This window comes from Argopecten irradians, chromosome 6 (assembly GCF_041381155.1).
Source record: "Argopecten irradians isolate NY chromosome 6, Ai_NY, whole genome shotgun sequence".
In the NCBI taxonomy this organism is placed as follows: Eukaryota; Metazoa; Mollusca; class Bivalvia; order Pectinida; family Pectinidae; genus Argopecten; species Argopecten irradians.
The window spans coordinates 21,236,634-21,253,525 of NC_091139.1; the positions used below are offsets into that span (position 1 = coordinate 21,236,634).

Genomic DNA, 16,892 nt, shown 5'->3' on the forward strand with positions numbered 1-16,892 from the left:
TTATGCTCGTATCGCCAGCAGAAACACATATAATGAGAGGAAGTCGTTTCTGGAAAATCCATAAATCCGATATTTTCTGAGACTGTAAATCTGCAATGCCAAAGAAACAGAAATAATGAAAATGAGATGATTTTGTTGGACTTGTTTAGACAGCATTTACAGGAGAAATGACCATGTGATGAAGAAGATATTTCGTTGGAACTCGATAAGTCTTATTATCTTTAACTCCATTAAGAACATATCGCCAATAGGAACAGAGATATTGAGGATGAGATATTCCGTTGAAATAGCTCTGCAGGATGCGCAGGCAGAAACATAGATGATGAGAGTGAGGCAATTTTTAAAACTTCTTCAGCCGATATCTTCCGAATTTCATTGAGACCACATTGCCAACAGAAACAGATAATTGTATAGATAATTTAAGAAAGCAGATAATGTTTTGAAAGTTGAAGAATATTCATCAAATTGTGACCATTTGTTTGATGTTTTTTTTTAACATTTTCAACTTTACTGAGCATTAGGAATGAGTGTTACCGCCCAAAAGTAGCAGAGGCGGCTTAACCACTTTTAAACCATGAACTTTGTGGATATAAAAGACCGCATCCAGATCATAGCAAGGGGCTTATGGCCTTAACCATTTCAAATGATCAGGTCACGAGACTACTAGGTTTCAGCATCCGCACATGTTTATAACCTCCTTCGACACGTACAGTCGAGTAATGCTACCATCAGGAGACAACCTAGCGAAGCATTATAAGAAATCACAGACAAGAAGTTTATCGTCTGTCTAAAGGTCACATTTAAACAAGTATTCTACACCATAGCATATTGTTTAACCCACTAGGAGAAACACATAGGAAATGAAACTTAGATGACTTCGTAGAAATCGTTGAGCTAAGACGAAATAGCAGTTAGGAAAAAGATGATCGACAGAAAAAAAAATACCGATATTGTGATTGAGATATTTCCTGAAACTCCTAAGCCAATATCTTCTGAAACGTAAGATACATTTTGGAACCTACTACTTAAAGCTGACAATGCAAGTTAAAATTATTAACATGATTTTTTTTTTAAATAAGTATACTCGTTTTTCCAAGAATCGTTTATGAGACATTCCCCGGTTGAGGACAGCCATTTTTGTTTTACATTCCGACGACTCACCGACCCCTATATAAAGCGCGTGAATCGACACACGCGCGCTCATTCATGTACCTATACACCTAGCAGTCCACAGGTTATATCACCTACAAATAGGTAAACAAAACCCTCACCTGTAAAAATATATGGATCTCTTTTTAGCAAGAAAACATGTCAACTCCTCTAAGTTGTCATTTAGATGTTTCTCAAAATAAAATTCCAACGCAAGTGAATAGAAATCCAAAAATAATCCGTCCACATATCTCCACGTATATCATCGTACCCGACGCACTCAACTGACCATATACACGTGACTACGTACCTGACCCGAACGAGCGACAACTATCAAGGACACACACGTGTCGCTGTACATGTACGTGTAAAACTTAGTGTATATTGAAGTGTTTTATTAGTTCGTATTGGACAAATGTTGGGATATAGCTGACAACACATTCATCTATTACTTCAATGAAATATTGTCAGGTGAGTGCAGTGTTTATTTTCAATTTGACATTGTTATTTGCAATATCGGGGCATGTGTATCTGAGACAAGATATGTTTAGAATGATACACGTGTGTCAAGTGTCCCGTGCTTTATATAGGGGGTTAGCCAGTGAAGGTTACTAAGCAGAGCAAAAGAAAAATGGCTGCCACTTCCTTAGATACCACACTGTCATAACTGGGGATGTCTCAGAAACAATTTTTGAAAAAAAATATTTCGTTAATATTTTTTTTTTTTTAATTTCAACTGCATGTTTTTAACTTGCATTGTCAGCTTTAAGTCACCAGGAGAAATACATAATGGCTGTGACTTTCATCCCCATGAGAAGTAATATTAATGAGAATGGTAAAATGCCATAGAACTTGTTCAATCTTCTTCCCTTGTACACATAAAGTTGCTGATAATCAGATAATTTCTTGAAACTATCATCACCTGCGTCGTCATAAGCAATATAGATGTTCAGAATGAGACAATGAGAAGGATAATGGAATTCATTCAGAAAGGAGAGATTAGGATAAATTCCGCGTCTGCCAACAGAAACAGAGATGCTGCAATGGGAAGATTTTGTTGAACTTATTAAGTCTGAATTGACATAAGAATAAGGGAGGATAAAACTGAGTTGATTTTATAGAACCAATCAAACCTGCATCGTCAGTGGAAACAGTGATATTGGGAATGAGATATATCCTGGAACACCTTAACATTCGTTGAACGCTGTAAGGCCGAATTGCTATAAGAATCATAGAGGCTAAAACTGATATGACTGCTAGGGAAATTCTGAAACATTTGAAGCCGATATTTTCTGGAACTCCCTAGCACCGAATCATCAGCAGAAACAGAGATGTTTTTTAACGTTCAGCTCTCATAGTCAGGAAGAATGACGATGTTGTGGATTAGATATTTCCTTCGGTTCTCATCGAAGATCACTATCGACTTTATTCTGGCAGTTTTAGTAATAACTTTTTATTGTTTATTTATTTATATGATTGGTTAGTCTGGGTCTGGTGAGGTTAAAATTAACGAAAAGTTGCTAACGTTAAAACGTTAATTATAATAGAAAGATCTCCTAGCTTGTTCTGTGACAAAGTAGTAAGGAATCCTCAGCGACCCAGTAATATGAAATAGAAGAATCTATATCTAAGAACACCAGAAATTGTATTTAAGGAATGATGTTTTATTTTTGTTGTTTACTGGTGTGTAAACTGAATTTTTATACAGATATTTCCACATAACGGGCTGGCGCGCGTCATTTAAATTATCTGTACAAAATATGTACACACCAGTAAACAACAACAAAATAAAATGTGTATCCTGATATTTATATTTCGACCGACAATTTCTTTTAAATGTAGCGTTCAAATGAAATCAAACTTAGTTTTTTTTAAATGTTATAAGTTTGTTGTGACATGCGGTCAAATGACGGTATCCCGGAACAACCTCCTTCAATTTGGCAGTAAATGTTGTCAAATTCAGAGAGTACACAAAATGTAGTTCCACAATAACTTGATTTTTTTTTCATCCCATTTATACAATATTTGTGAAATGTTTTATTTTCTTATATATAATTTAAGATTTATATTACATTACAGTCTGTATTCATTATATTTAGGATATGTCAATACATTTACCATAGGCCTAATCTGATGTGCATTATACACTACCTGCGAAATGACGTCAGTGTTCCGGTATGTGTATTCTTGCGTGGCAACCACTGCGTTTACGTAAGTGTAAACGATTTCACAGTTGTTTAGGTTATATACCAAAGAAAAAACGGAAATGTAAATATTATTGAATACCTACCTTATCTTGAAACAGATCACTGTAACTTCATAGGAAGAGACTGGCCGTATCAACATGTCCTTTAAGCAAGTGTGTAGTCTGTGATATTTATAGCTAGAACTGTCGTCTATGAGGCCAATGTATACCTTCAGAAAAGGAAACACCAGAGCGTAAACCTGAAACAAATTCAATACAGCATCAGTATACAATAACTTAAAATCAATAATTATCGGTACCGAGTACGGACACGCTTAAAATTATAGATAATGCAATACAGACTAGACAAAACTGAATGTGATCAAATTATTATACCATTATCACATTTATATATTTACTTTTGTAGACTGTCGTTTTCGCAGGATTGCAGTTTTGCAATTTTGTATTACATTTGTTATAAACTGCCGTGAATAAAACTAATTAATTATATAGTTTAAAAACACATAGCAACATCAAGAATATTTAGGTTTTCTTTTCTCTATTTGAAGTGAAAATTGCGAAAATTAATCTCGCGAAGCTAAACAGAAAACCAGCATCGAAAGAGTATACATGTACTAAGGATTCATATCATATCATGTGATTACAATTAAATATATATTTATATATTAAGTGATTAGCATAATTAAACTGAAGTAATGTTTTCTTTTTGTTTTAATTTTCTACGAAACAGTATATTTCAAAATATTTAATAAACTGATTACTACTCATCATTTTCTAAGGTCTCAAGCCATGATAGAATTTGAATACTGCTGACAATTTCAACTTACGGCTCATCAGACTATCGGCCTACATATAGTGCCAGGCTTCGGTTTATCGGGCCATCGGACTATCGGACGGATACAAGTCATCATAGCTCTGGACAGCTAATGGTCAGCCCCTAACGAAATTAAACACAATACATTATTTACTTTAATGATTCAGTGTAGGTCTATAAGTCTCTAGTGTAAAAACTAAACATAAGATACTATCGAGTTCAGTCCATATGGCATGCTAATTCCCGTAACGTACAGAAACTGGAAAAGACATTTCCCTTTAATATTTTATTAGAAGTCATATTGGTATCCGAGTATAGTGAAAAGTATAAAGTGCATGCACATTTAGTATATAATATATCGTATGTATTGATAAGTCCGTTCAATTTAATATGACGTGTCTAAACAGAATCAAGTGATTGTAGTCAGGACAGTCGTTACTATAGTAAAAAGAAAGTCACTGTAGAAGGGCCAGACGTTACTAGTAAACTAGGAAAGTGACGGTAGTAAGGTTAGAAATAACTAGTAAAAGGAAAGTGATAGTAGTCGGGACAGTCGTTACTATAGTAAAAAGAAAGTCACTGTAGAAGGGTCAGACGTTACTAGTAAAAAGGAAAGTGACGGTAGTAAGGTTAGAAATAACTAGTAAAAGGAAAGTGATAGTAGTCGGGACAGTCGTTACTATAGTAAAAAGAAAGTCACTGTAGAAGGGTCAGACGTTACTAGTAAAAAGGAAAGTGACGGTAGTAAGGTTAGAAATAACTAGTAAAAGGAAAGTGATAGTAGTCGGGACAGTCGTTACTATAGTAAAAAGAAAGTCACTGTAGAAGGGTCAGACGTTACTAGTAAAAAGGAAAGTGACGGTAGTAAGGTTAGAAATAACTAGTAAAAGGAAAGTGATAGTAGTCGGGACAGTCGTTACTATAGTAAAAAGAAAGTCACTGTAGAAGGGTCAGACGTTACCAGTAAAAAGGAAAGTGACGTCAAGTTAGAAGTTACTAGTAAAAGGTAAGTGATGTCAGGTTAGAAGTTACTAGTAAAAGGAAAGTGACGATAAAGAGGTTAGACGTTTCTAGTAAAGGAAGTGACGCTAGTAAGTTCAGACGTTTCCAGTAAAGGAGGGAAATGTAAAGCTGCGTAAAAAATACTGTATTGACACAATAGAACGTGCATGCGTGATAAAATTGATGTTCATAAGTACATAGCTTACACATTTGTCGAAAAGACAAAGGTAAGTATCGATTATCGGTGACTATATTTTGTAAGCAGTTTGATATAGATATAGCGAGGCCTCTGCTGCTATCTTCACAGATGTATATTATTTGAATTGTAACGGCGAAATATATATACAGATGTACAACGTCCCGAGAAGAGAGACGTTTTATAGCCGGTTAATGAGATTGCAGCAGAGGCCTCGTTCATGCATCTTTTAATTACATGATTTTCAAGAATCTAGATTAAAGTTTGTCATAATGGGGCTTAAATCGTTTAAGTGACGGCACTTTGTATAAATGAGTAGGGTGATTTTAGATGTAGATATAGATATAGATAATTTCCAGTACATGAACTATTGTTCCTCTTCACCGGACTCGAAAATGTCATGTTTTAACATATACTGTTCATTAAAATTTTGAAAGGAAAATTATCGCTCTTTGCAACAGCAGTAACCGTTTTTAAGAAGATGTGTTAGAAATGTGTTGTTATAACCGCTAAAGGTAAGCGGGTTAGAAATCAATAGTCTGTGAGCTTTCCAACCTTTTCGTATATAGTACCATGTAGAGTATGATTTTTATCGGTTTTTTATCTAGACCTCTAAAACGTCTAAAAAAGGTGCTAGTGCACACTGGTAGGTCCATGATTATACAAATGTAACTAATTCTCAGATCCCTGTGATGACGACGATCCCCCTTCGATACCTCAATGCCACAACGCCAGAGTAAGGGACACGGCATGCGCAGTATTAGTGAACAGTGCTTATACCAGTCGGTAACGGTACCACAACGACGAGACAAATCTCTTGACTAGGTATGATCGTCCATCATAACGTTACGGTACCGATGTCGGTAACGGATCCTGCGACAACGGGGCCATGAACGGTTTTCGACAGTCAAGAGTAGATTTTACTTGTATGAGAAACCCAATGTCAAATATGAATTGGTCTGCTGTTAATTCTATTAAAACAGTTGATGATAAATTTAAAGTTTTATGATAACTTGTTGCATTGTATGAAACAAGGATTTATAGGCCTACTTATGAGAATCTACGTCTTTGCATAAAATTTTGTGTTCCGGATTTAAACTAAGAAACTTTATTAAAGATCTCTTATTTATCATATTAAGACAGTGCAGAGCTCTGAACTTTTATAATATTGTATGTTGACGTCATACTTTTCCATTCAAACGTGTGCATAGTCTTTTTGATTGCAATACTTGACCGGAAAATAAAGTTTTAGAGCCCCATCGATTTTTAAGACATTGCACCATTAAAGATGCTCCACCGCCGACAGAGCATAAATGATATTCATCATTTTAACAATAATTGGTGTTTAATGCTGTATATATATCTCTAATTAACACACACAAAATAATAAAAAAAAACTTCAATTATTTGCCTTTGGTGCATGCGCAATTAGTACATCATTCCAGATAGGATATAGTGCCACGCATTTTTTTCGGGATGTAATTAATTATTTTTCATATTTCAAACTTGAAGTAAAATTAGAATCTCACACTTTTCAACGGTGGTAATGGTGTAAAGTAAGTAACTTTTGTAACTGAAGAAAAATAGTGAATCGTCTGCTCCGGTTTTTGATAGTGAAAAATATCATTTGTTAGCGGTGGAGCATCTTCAACATATTTCATCCTGCAAAATGTCGTACATACGAAATTGTAGTATCTTAAACATAATATAGCTAAATATTGGCTGTATCCCTGACAGTTGTTTCAATGGTTCACTTGAACTTTTTGAATCAGATATGAAAAGAACAAATTTTAGACAGATCCCTTTTACTGAGAATTAATTATGTCAAAATGTATTTAAGTACATGTATTTTATTTGGAACATTGCCTTATTCTTATTTGTTCATATCATATCTTGTATTGTCATTTGCTATATACACAATGTTTTCTAATTACTATAGTATTTAAATATTGAATGTTTGTTAATTTAAATTTTATTGATTTCTGAAACTGGTACCCTGGATCTGTTGAATTGACAATAGATAAAAAAGTAATTACGTAATTTTTAAATCAGTCAGAGGAAATTGATACAGCGATAATTCTTACCCATTAGAGCAAATTTATACCAAATTCGTTATACGTTCCTCTGACGAATCAGATATCATGTCATGACCACATTTTACTAAACGTTTGTTTTTTTAATGTTAGTTAAAAGCCTGGTACTTATCCTCAAACCTGAACAAAATATGAAATTTTGAGCATAATTTATGGGACACCCCTTTAAGTATACATGTGCTTTAAACAAATTACTAACATGGATACAGATTTATATAAAATAAGATGTTTTCTGTTATACATTTACTGTTTATTTTTGTGGGGTTTTAAAAATATATTTATACATACAGTGTTAAATGTACCACTTGAGTCTGAGTAAATGTATTAGATGCAGTTTATGTATGTTTTAGACCCACCATAATGGTCCATAGACCAATTTTAGCCATTTTATATTGTACATGTGGAGTATGAGTTATATCGATTTTTTCTTTTAAATGGTTTATGGACACCCTATGGTGGGTCCAAATACTTATAAACTGTAAATAATTCTCAGGCTCCTGTGGTATTTACTATGTTCGGCTCCGAAATCGTTCGTGCGTAACGCAATCGCGAGTTCATCGCGGTCGTACTGGAGTATACATGCAATTTAAAATTTTAGCAACATAGATACAGATTATATAAAATACTGTGAAAGATGTTTTCTGTTATACATTTAGTACTTTGTGTAAGTCTGAACATTAGTAGACTAGAGACTTATAATAAAATATATGGTTCATTTTGATGTAATTAATACATGTAATTCAATCTAACTTCTAATTCCAATCAACCGTATAAATAATCAGAAACTCACACAAATAGTAAAAATGTTAACACATAAAAATAGCTTTAAGAATTATAATTAAATATAAATACAATTGAAGCCGCAGACTTACATGATTTCGATCTCACTAGCGGGTCCGTCCATGTCACAAAGAACCTATAAATAGCTACGTACCTTGGGTCAAAACTGGGCGCTAATTACCGGAAATACTAAGCCGTGACATTGACCACTAGGACATTTCGGACACTGAACTATCTGGTAAAATGAAAACTCCTTATGATACGGGTAGGTAAATATGATGATCCTTGCAGTATTAAAATGGCATATATACTGTACATATGTATATATGGCCATAGAAAAGCAAACGTAATAATTAAATACACCCCACGGTAAGATTTCTTTCTAGATTAAATCGTAATCATAGTATATAGTATGAAGATGATGACATGAAAAGGAGAAATGAACAAATGAAAAAGGTATTGAATTGACGTATGATACGAATGGTAAACACAACCTAAACATCTACAGAGAAGGTTCAAATATATCAAATGTATCCTCTACGATAACGCTTTTTCAACATTGACTTCACTTACTTTAGTATTGGAAAACTGATTATGATTACATGTACAAGTACACTGTATGTAATAAGTACTTAATCACTGTTTGATTATAATGATTATGTATACCATTTAAAAAATTATATCGATCGAGTCGATGAAATGAAAGAAAATGTTGGAATGTAGATACCGGTATATGATAAAGTTAAAGGCTTTGTTGACGTTGCTCGAAGCTTTAAATTTTCTGTAATAGATTCGCGTTTATCCGAACTTTAACCATTAGAATTGGAATTTATCATTTTTTAAGAATAATTTACACTTAAGATTAAATCATGTATAAGAAAGGGTATATACACTATTGTTCGAGGTATAATTTGAGTAGTGCTGCAAACAAAATGTTTTATTCCACTGAGTCTATTATTTGTAACGTTGAAAATGGATGACTGTTTAAGCGGACTCATCATGCAGTATTTTATTTACCTTTTCAGATGCGTGATCTTACCTAAAAATAACTTGTTCTTATAAATAGATAGGTGCTAATTATAATGGGTGACCATTACAGAAGTCCCCCAAACATCCCTGTAATCGCACCATTGCTTTCTACATTCCTCAATATCAAACATGAGGATTAAAATGTGTATCTATATTTTGATTATCATCAACACAACAGGCGTAAAAACAATTTTATGACATTAGAAGACGTTCATGACATCGTTATAAACATGTGACGTCACCGTATTGTTTCCGTCTTGTCCAAAAGTTTTACTAAGTCCCCTACTACGTCGACCATATTTTTGTAACTTTATTCAAATAATTTTTACCGCTAGTATTGCGTGTTAATTTTGCCAAAGCAGTAACTTCTATTCCATAATCTCTGCATGCCGGAAGTGGTTTCCCAATACAGGGGGCGTAACTCTGATTTATTTCCAATGTAAGGTGGCGCTCCATGTACAGTAGCAGACGACACTTTGTGATGCAGCGATTTGAGAGGCCTGGAGGTTCATGGCAATCAATCGTCGAATTTCAGAAGGAAATTTATTCGGATGTAAGAAAAATGACTGTACAACAACATGGAGAGTGAGTGATTTAGATTTTTGATGAGGTATAATCATAGCCGAAATATTCTAAAGTTCTGTGATGTCCGAGCGTTTTATAAAGGATAATAATTTGATGGCTCAGTACGCTTCTCCGTATTTGCAATTCACAAATCATCAAAAATGTTAAAATAGTGTTTCAACAATATTGCGTATAGAACATTTGGTATAAACTCTGTACTCAGTACGCATTCTGATTGGCTGACACGATGAACTTTGACCGAACGACTATTTCCTCGGTGTCACGTCACCACATACATAATAAAATGTAGCACTTGTCAACGTCATCAATACGTCATACTAGCCGTGTTCTGACTTATACATTTATATGTATACAAACTGTTATAAAAACGGCATGTCGTTTTGTCCAAATCCATCCATGGTATAAAATCGGCCCGAAATAGTCTACTGTCTTGTCGAACGGATTTGAACTTGAACATAATGATCATTTGGCGGAAGTAGATCGTGTAAAACATGCTCGTTTATCTTATCATGGCGATATATAGTTTTGTGTTACGAATAGGTTACACGACTCGGCACCTCGGCTTGTTGAATATGGAATATAGTTCAATATATTTCACACTCGTTCGTTATTTTTGAAAATTTACTATAGACTTGCTAAAACTAGTGTCATTTGTAACTTAACTAGTGTAGAATAAATTCCGTATGGGATCCGCCAACAACTCGTTGTGTAGCCTATACATACATGTATATCCAACAAGTGTTGTACGTATTTTATTATGACCAATCTCTTACACGTTCGGCAACATAGCTGTTCTATTAATTTTTGCTTCGTTTGTTTTTTGTAAATTCCAGACAAATATCAGACGAAAATGTCCTCCGTAAAATAGAAAGGGTGATCTTGTGCTTAGTGGAGCAGATCAGTCGAGATGAACCTCCGACATTGGTATATGATAGCCGGACATCGTGGGACAACATCAGGTAAAATATAGAACATTCTATTTAAATAACTAATTACAATTACAGATGTGTTGATTCTCCGGTTTCATTTTCATCTGTAGACGAAGTCGTTGTTGTACGCTCTTGAAGATTCGCGTTTCATATCGACGTTGGTTTTTTTTTCAGTTTTAAAGAAGATTATGGGCTTGTGATGGACCGACAACTTAAAATGACATCTGTCAGATTTAGTTCTCAACTATCTGTAAAGAAACTAGGTAAGCCGGAGCAGTTGACTATAGCGCACATTTTATATAAGAGTTATATCCCCTAGCCTGTAACTAAAGTATTATATCAAAAAATATTTGAATTTCGTGCGGACCGAATACAAGTTGATATTGGGAAAGTTCATAATTTGTTGAGGCTATTTCAAGATAATTTGTCATTGATTGTTTTCTCCTGAAAGATACGGATTGTGTGGCTTTAATCATCCATCTAACACTGGATTCAACATTTGTGGAATGATTCAAGTTATTATTTTGACGACAAAATATTTAGTTAGTGTCTTTTTTGTATTAGAATTGTTCTGAGTATGATTTGGAAAGGGTAGCTCATTTTTGCTTGATTGCCCCAGGTCTGATGGTGAAAGTCCTTGGTGTAATCTACCGACTTGTACAGACGGGAAAACACTGCACTAAAAGGTCGGTATTCATACTATCTCAATTTTTCTTCATCCAGCACTTATATCGTCCCATTTTCGAAGAGACCCTGCTCTGAACTTGGATTAGTTGTTGAGTACGTATATATATAAATCTACATTTAGTTATTTACTTATGATGGCCCGTTTGAGCCTGTCAAGTTACAACTACCTGATTAAATAAATTTATAAATTGATAAAGTGTGCATGACCACTTACCCTGAAGTATTTTTACATTATTTATTTATTAACACATTCAATAATGTAGTTGTATTTTGACAGGCCCAAACGGGCCATCGTATTTACGTGAAGACCTAATCCTATATAGTGTATATATTTATCCTCTGTCGGAATTACTGGACATAAAGAATTGACCACAGAAAACTATTCAGTAAGAATGTCTTTTTTAGGGATATTTATTACCACGATGTGTCTGGGTTCGGGAGTCAGTCTCAGTTAGACGAGGCGGTTGACAATATTTCCTGTCTCCTGGATACACCGCGATGGAGCCTTCACGTGGTGAGTCCGAGTCTCCTTTAACCCCTCACCCGTCATCGACGGAAAGTACACGAGTTGCACTGATATTGTAAATGTTCCTGGAAGGCATGAGAAAATAAATTAAAACGTTTGAGTTAAATATCTGGCATCACATGAACATAAAACAACGTAAGCCTAATTTTAATTAAGCTAGATCTAAAGTAAAATGTAGATGCGCTAAGATGCAAATAACTCGTACCACAGGGATCTGAGAATCAGTTAAAGATTCTATGTATCTTGACCCACCAGTATCTATATATTCTATGTTCTATGGCCTGGCTAAAATATATAATAATAAATGTCAAACTCTACATGTTTTATAACCGGCTACTGTTTTTAGATATAGAATCTGTAACTAATTCTCATATCTATGTACTTGTATACCTAACTGCTCGCTCTCTCTTTATAACACTTTTTTTTTTCTTTTTTTAATATCAGGTCGACTGAATTACCGTATATAGAAGGGACAACATTCCTGTGCGAGTTATTCCCCTTGTAGTCATGCACGTGATTTGAACGCAAATTGGTCAATGGAAAGTGTCATTTATGAATTGGAATTCGTTAACTACGCATAGCAACGAGTAGTATTTTCAGGGGGCACTATGCGTATTAAACGAATTCCATTCATAAATCCCACTTTCCATTGACCAATTGGCGTACAAATCACGTGCATGACTACAAGGGGAAGAACTCACACAGGAATTTGGTCTCTTCCATATATGGTAATTCAGTCGACCTGAATATAGCGGATCGTAAATAGTTTTCTATGTAATATGGAATAATTGTATATAAATTATCCGAAGGATCAGGATGACCTATAGTCGTCTTGTTTCGTCCGTCGACGCCACAGCCGCCATCTTGATAACACATTTTGAACTTCTTCTCAAGTTCAACCGGTGCGATTTGGCTGAAACTTGCAAGAAATGTTCCTGATATGGTCCCGACAGAGAAAGTTGTCGCACCGAGTCCAACAGTGTATTTTTGTTGCAGTGTCACTCCGCGCATTATCACACTGTTGCATCGCGTATTATCTTATGCCGATGTGTAATTAAATTCCAAGCTGAAATCCTAGAAAATTATCTCATGTTATTTGAATATAATTCTACAATGTCAATTACAATTGGTTAGTGTTATTTCGGACTGAAGAAGGCCCTATAGTGGCTGCTGAATATATATTCCATAGAAATGATTTTGATTTTACTTTGAATTTATTTTGGCCTTTTATTTCGGATTATTAATATACTAGCTTTATACCGTTTTTCCTCATTATGGTCAATTACAATGTTCCATACATTACATCAAATGTGCACTACAACCGAAACGCGCAGAGCGATTTTGTAAAGAGTGACAATGCGACATGTCCGAAATAAGCTACCACATATGGGTTTTTTATTTAAGAAAATTCAACACAAGAGATTAATGCAGTATGATGCTTATAGTTCTTCTATTGGAAAAAAAACAGCATACACATGAATATTATATAGTGTAACATGAACGGGGGGGTTTCATTTTCCAAAAGGCGAAACAACAGAATAACATTAGCCAATCACGGTATCCTATTGATACTAAACTCTAATGATTTATGAATTTCTTAAAGTTCTTGGCCCGGTAATGAAATATACGAATATTTGAAAGCTAAATTTCTCCTTGGCAATATCGCCTTTTTTCAGTCGCTATTTATTTGTCAAAAAGAAAAGTTGTAAACGTACATGTAGGAGAACTTTTCTTACTCGTGCTAACGGTAAGTTTAGCGTAATGGTGCCGACAAAGTGTTGTTGTTTTTCGGGTCGATCCGAAATCCAAGATGGCGCTACAGCCGCAATCTTGAAAACAATTTCCTATATGATTGCCAAGGTTGTCAGATGACCGTTAAGGCCCTTGGGCCTCTTGTATTTCTATATTGATATACTGAAATAAGCAAACTTTCTGCATTTGCTTATTACAGAGATAAATGTCCATGTGGTTAGTTATTGATTGTGAATTAGTTAATGTACGTCATAATTTTCAGAGAAAAACGATATGAGTTTCGTTCACTTATTAGCATTGATTGTCGTCAGTTGGTTTTCATAGCCAAAATGAATGCCAACTGGACAGAAGCAATTTCAACATGAAGTGATAACGCGCGTTTCATGGAGTTTGATAACAATTTTATGATGAAATCCCAAGGAATTTGGCATCTATAATGAATTAAGAATTCATTCTCGTCAAAGACAGAAAAGCCATTTCAGCAGCCATCTTCCGTGATCGCAGGCACGACAATCGTTATGTCCGATGATAATGATGTTATAATAAACGGATGGCAGTTTATAAACTGAATTTGAATGATGAATGCCAACTGCGCTTGATAATGTTACATAGTATGACTGCAGTGATAATATGAAATAACGACGTCATAATGAACACGCAAGGGAGGTAACTTTGTACACTGCATGAACATGACGTCTCCATCGATCGAGATAATCGTGTGACGTCATATATTGATTATGATGTCAAATTATTTGTGATATTACACAATTCATGTGTCTTAAAATATTTATGACGAAGCTGCCAGACATGACTCAGTAGGCCAGTTGTGCGATAAACACAGATAATCAAAGATTATTTTACAAAATGCTCTGTCACTTGCATTTTATGTCTTACAGTTAGCATCCTCCAAAGGTTGCGTTGCCGGAGATTTGTCATTTCAAGATGGCGACGGGAACTTGGTTGACTGCAAATCAACCCGCACGGTATCTTTATTTGCTTATAAACAGAAACCTTTAAACCTTTATGATTAATGTAATATTTCATGGTTTCGCAAGTTTTTAGATGTTCGAACTTTGCGCTATACAAATAATTTATTGTGACCAATTTGTTTGGGTCTATTCAATAAAAAAAGATAAAATCCTAACTCAAAGTTTCTGTTTCAGGGCGTAATGGTTCCTAATGACGTTCGAGCATTGCGATATATCCTTTATAATAATGACCCATTATACTAAAATAACGATTGGTCAAAGGGAAAGCACTCACATAAACCAAATACAGCATGATTTCATTTGCAATGTAACCTTTGTAAAACTATGTACAATTTAGCCGTCCACACAGCTTTCCTCGCGGGATATTGATGACACCGAGAAAAATGAAACGACATGCATAACAGCAATTAACATTTAATATGTTTTATTTTTTATTATATCGGAAGCTTAAAGATGCTCCACCGCCGACAGAGCATAATTGATATTAAACACTTGAACAATAATTGGTGTTTAATCATGTATATATATGTCTAACACAAAAAATAATATAAAATAATTTATTTTGCCCTTAGTGCATGCAATTAATTATTTTTTGTAACTTTAACTTGAAGTAAAATTAGAAGCTCAAACTTTTCAATGGTGGTAATGGTGTAAAGTAAGTAATTTTTGTAACTGTAGAAAAATACTAAATCGTCTGCTCGTGTTTTTGATAGTGAAAACATATCATTTGTCAGCGGTGGAGCATCTTTAATATAATAAAGTATCATAAAAATTAACAGAAACATAATGACTTTAGCACTCAATGAATTTTAACTATATTTCTAGAACTGTCCTGGTTCAGGTATGTGTCTTTAAGCATATCGTATATTTCCATTTGAACTTGATTTTGGCCTACTTTGACGTTATCACGACCAATCAGTATGTTTCTGTGACCTTGACATTATCACATTTACATACGGAGGCATCATTTATCCTCGTGGTGGAGAAGGATGCCACCTTTCAAAGTCTCCTAGACAACGGATTCTGCGCAAAGCTTGGTCCAGCCATCCTAATTACGGTATAATTATTCCATGTTATATTCATCAATATGGTAAGAATAAATATTTTACATAAGAATAAAAAAGACATGTTAACTCACGATCATAATATAAGATATGTCGTTTTTTGACGTTTGTTACATTGGATAATATCTTATTTGGTTGCATTCATTTAAATGCTTTGAAAAGATTGTTCACACCGGAATTTAAATCATAATTACATTGCTTCAGTTTCCATGGGTTGTAGATTAACAAATGAAATATTGGGTCCAGCAAAAAACACTAAATAAAAAAACGTTGATTTTTTTTTATTCGATTGTAACGCCATATAACGGTGCATCACGTATTTCACAGGGTAAGGGATTTCCCGATGTAAATACCCGGATGTTGCTGAGGATATTATGGGATTCCTTCCACATACCGGTCATGGTGTTGGTGGATGCTGATCCCCACGGTAAGTTACGTGGCGAAAAAAATACAAGTTGTCATCATCTATTGAGTAAATCACCATGAAAATCAAAACAACTAACAGAACTTAAACCAATGATGTCTTCAGCAACTGACAAACCAATTATTTCGAAATACAAACGCATATATATGCACCATTGTAAAAAATTCACGATGTTTATGAGTTTCTAGATTTTATTCGAGTCTACCTATTTTCACGAGTACTAAACACGGATGAATATTTGTCGTTTCTCGAACTAAGTTTATTTTTATTGAAATAAGCAATACTTAAAGATCTGTTGTATTTCAAGCCATCATTCCAAATATCTTTTTTGTAGGTATTGAGATCATGTCCATCTATAGGTTTGGATCCAGGGTAAGTATAACCATGGCTCAAAATAAACATCTTACAGAGAAAGTCTAAAATTGGCTTCAGGTTTACTTATTACTACGACCATAGAATTATCACTTCTGTTTTAATCACATAGTAAGGCACATCTACATTTTCGTTAAGAACGGATATACTTACCCGTACACTTAGAGCTACAATATTACACTTACATTCCGTTAAAGCTAAAATTCAGGTGCTAGAGGGTGTGAATACGAAATAAGCACCCGAGGAATAATTTATAAATGTCCAACAAGAAATTTTATGAGGGTTACATTTATGA

General features: G+C 34.4%; 1 protein-coding gene across 2 annotated transcripts; it reads left to right on the top strand.

Moving 5' to 3' along the window:
• The first annotated feature begins 9,718 nt into the window (after positions 1 to 9,718).
• Positions 9,719 to 16,652, top strand: LOC138326309 (meiotic recombination protein SPO11-like). Of its 2 annotated transcripts, XM_069272427.1 has the most exons (10): positions 9,719 to 9,854; positions 10,688 to 10,813; positions 10,958 to 11,046; positions 11,403 to 11,469; positions 11,876 to 11,984; positions 14,645 to 14,731; positions 14,912 to 14,948; positions 15,685 to 15,794; positions 16,129 to 16,228; positions 16,560 to 16,652. In XM_069272427.1, the coding sequence occupies exons 1-10, from the start codon at positions 9,724 to 9,726 to the stop codon at positions 16,643 to 16,645; spliced, it is 942 nt and encodes a 313-aa protein (XP_069128528.1). In that variant the 5' UTR covers positions 9,719 to 9,723; the 3' UTR covers positions 16,646 to 16,652. The 2 variants fall into 2 exon arrangements, with proteins under 2 accessions (XP_069128528.1, XP_069128529.1); XM_069272428.1 differs by lacking the exon at positions 14,645 to 14,731.
• Positions 16,653 to 16,892: the final 240 nt, after the last annotated feature.

Excerpts from the sequence above, each read along its gene's own strand:
- LOC138326309 (XM_069272427.1), top strand. The coding sequence starts at position 9,724 with ATGTACAGTAGCAGACGACACTTTGTGATGCAGCGATTTGAGAGGCCT. Across the intron at positions 11,470-11,875 it reads GGAAAACACTGCACTAAAAG|GGATATTTATTACCACGATG; the intron begins GTCGGTATTCAT and ends TGTCTTTTTTAG. Across the intron at positions 15,795-16,128 it reads GTCCAGCCATCCTAATTACG|GGTAAGGGATTTCCCGATGT; the intron begins GTATAATTATTC and ends CGTATTTCACAG.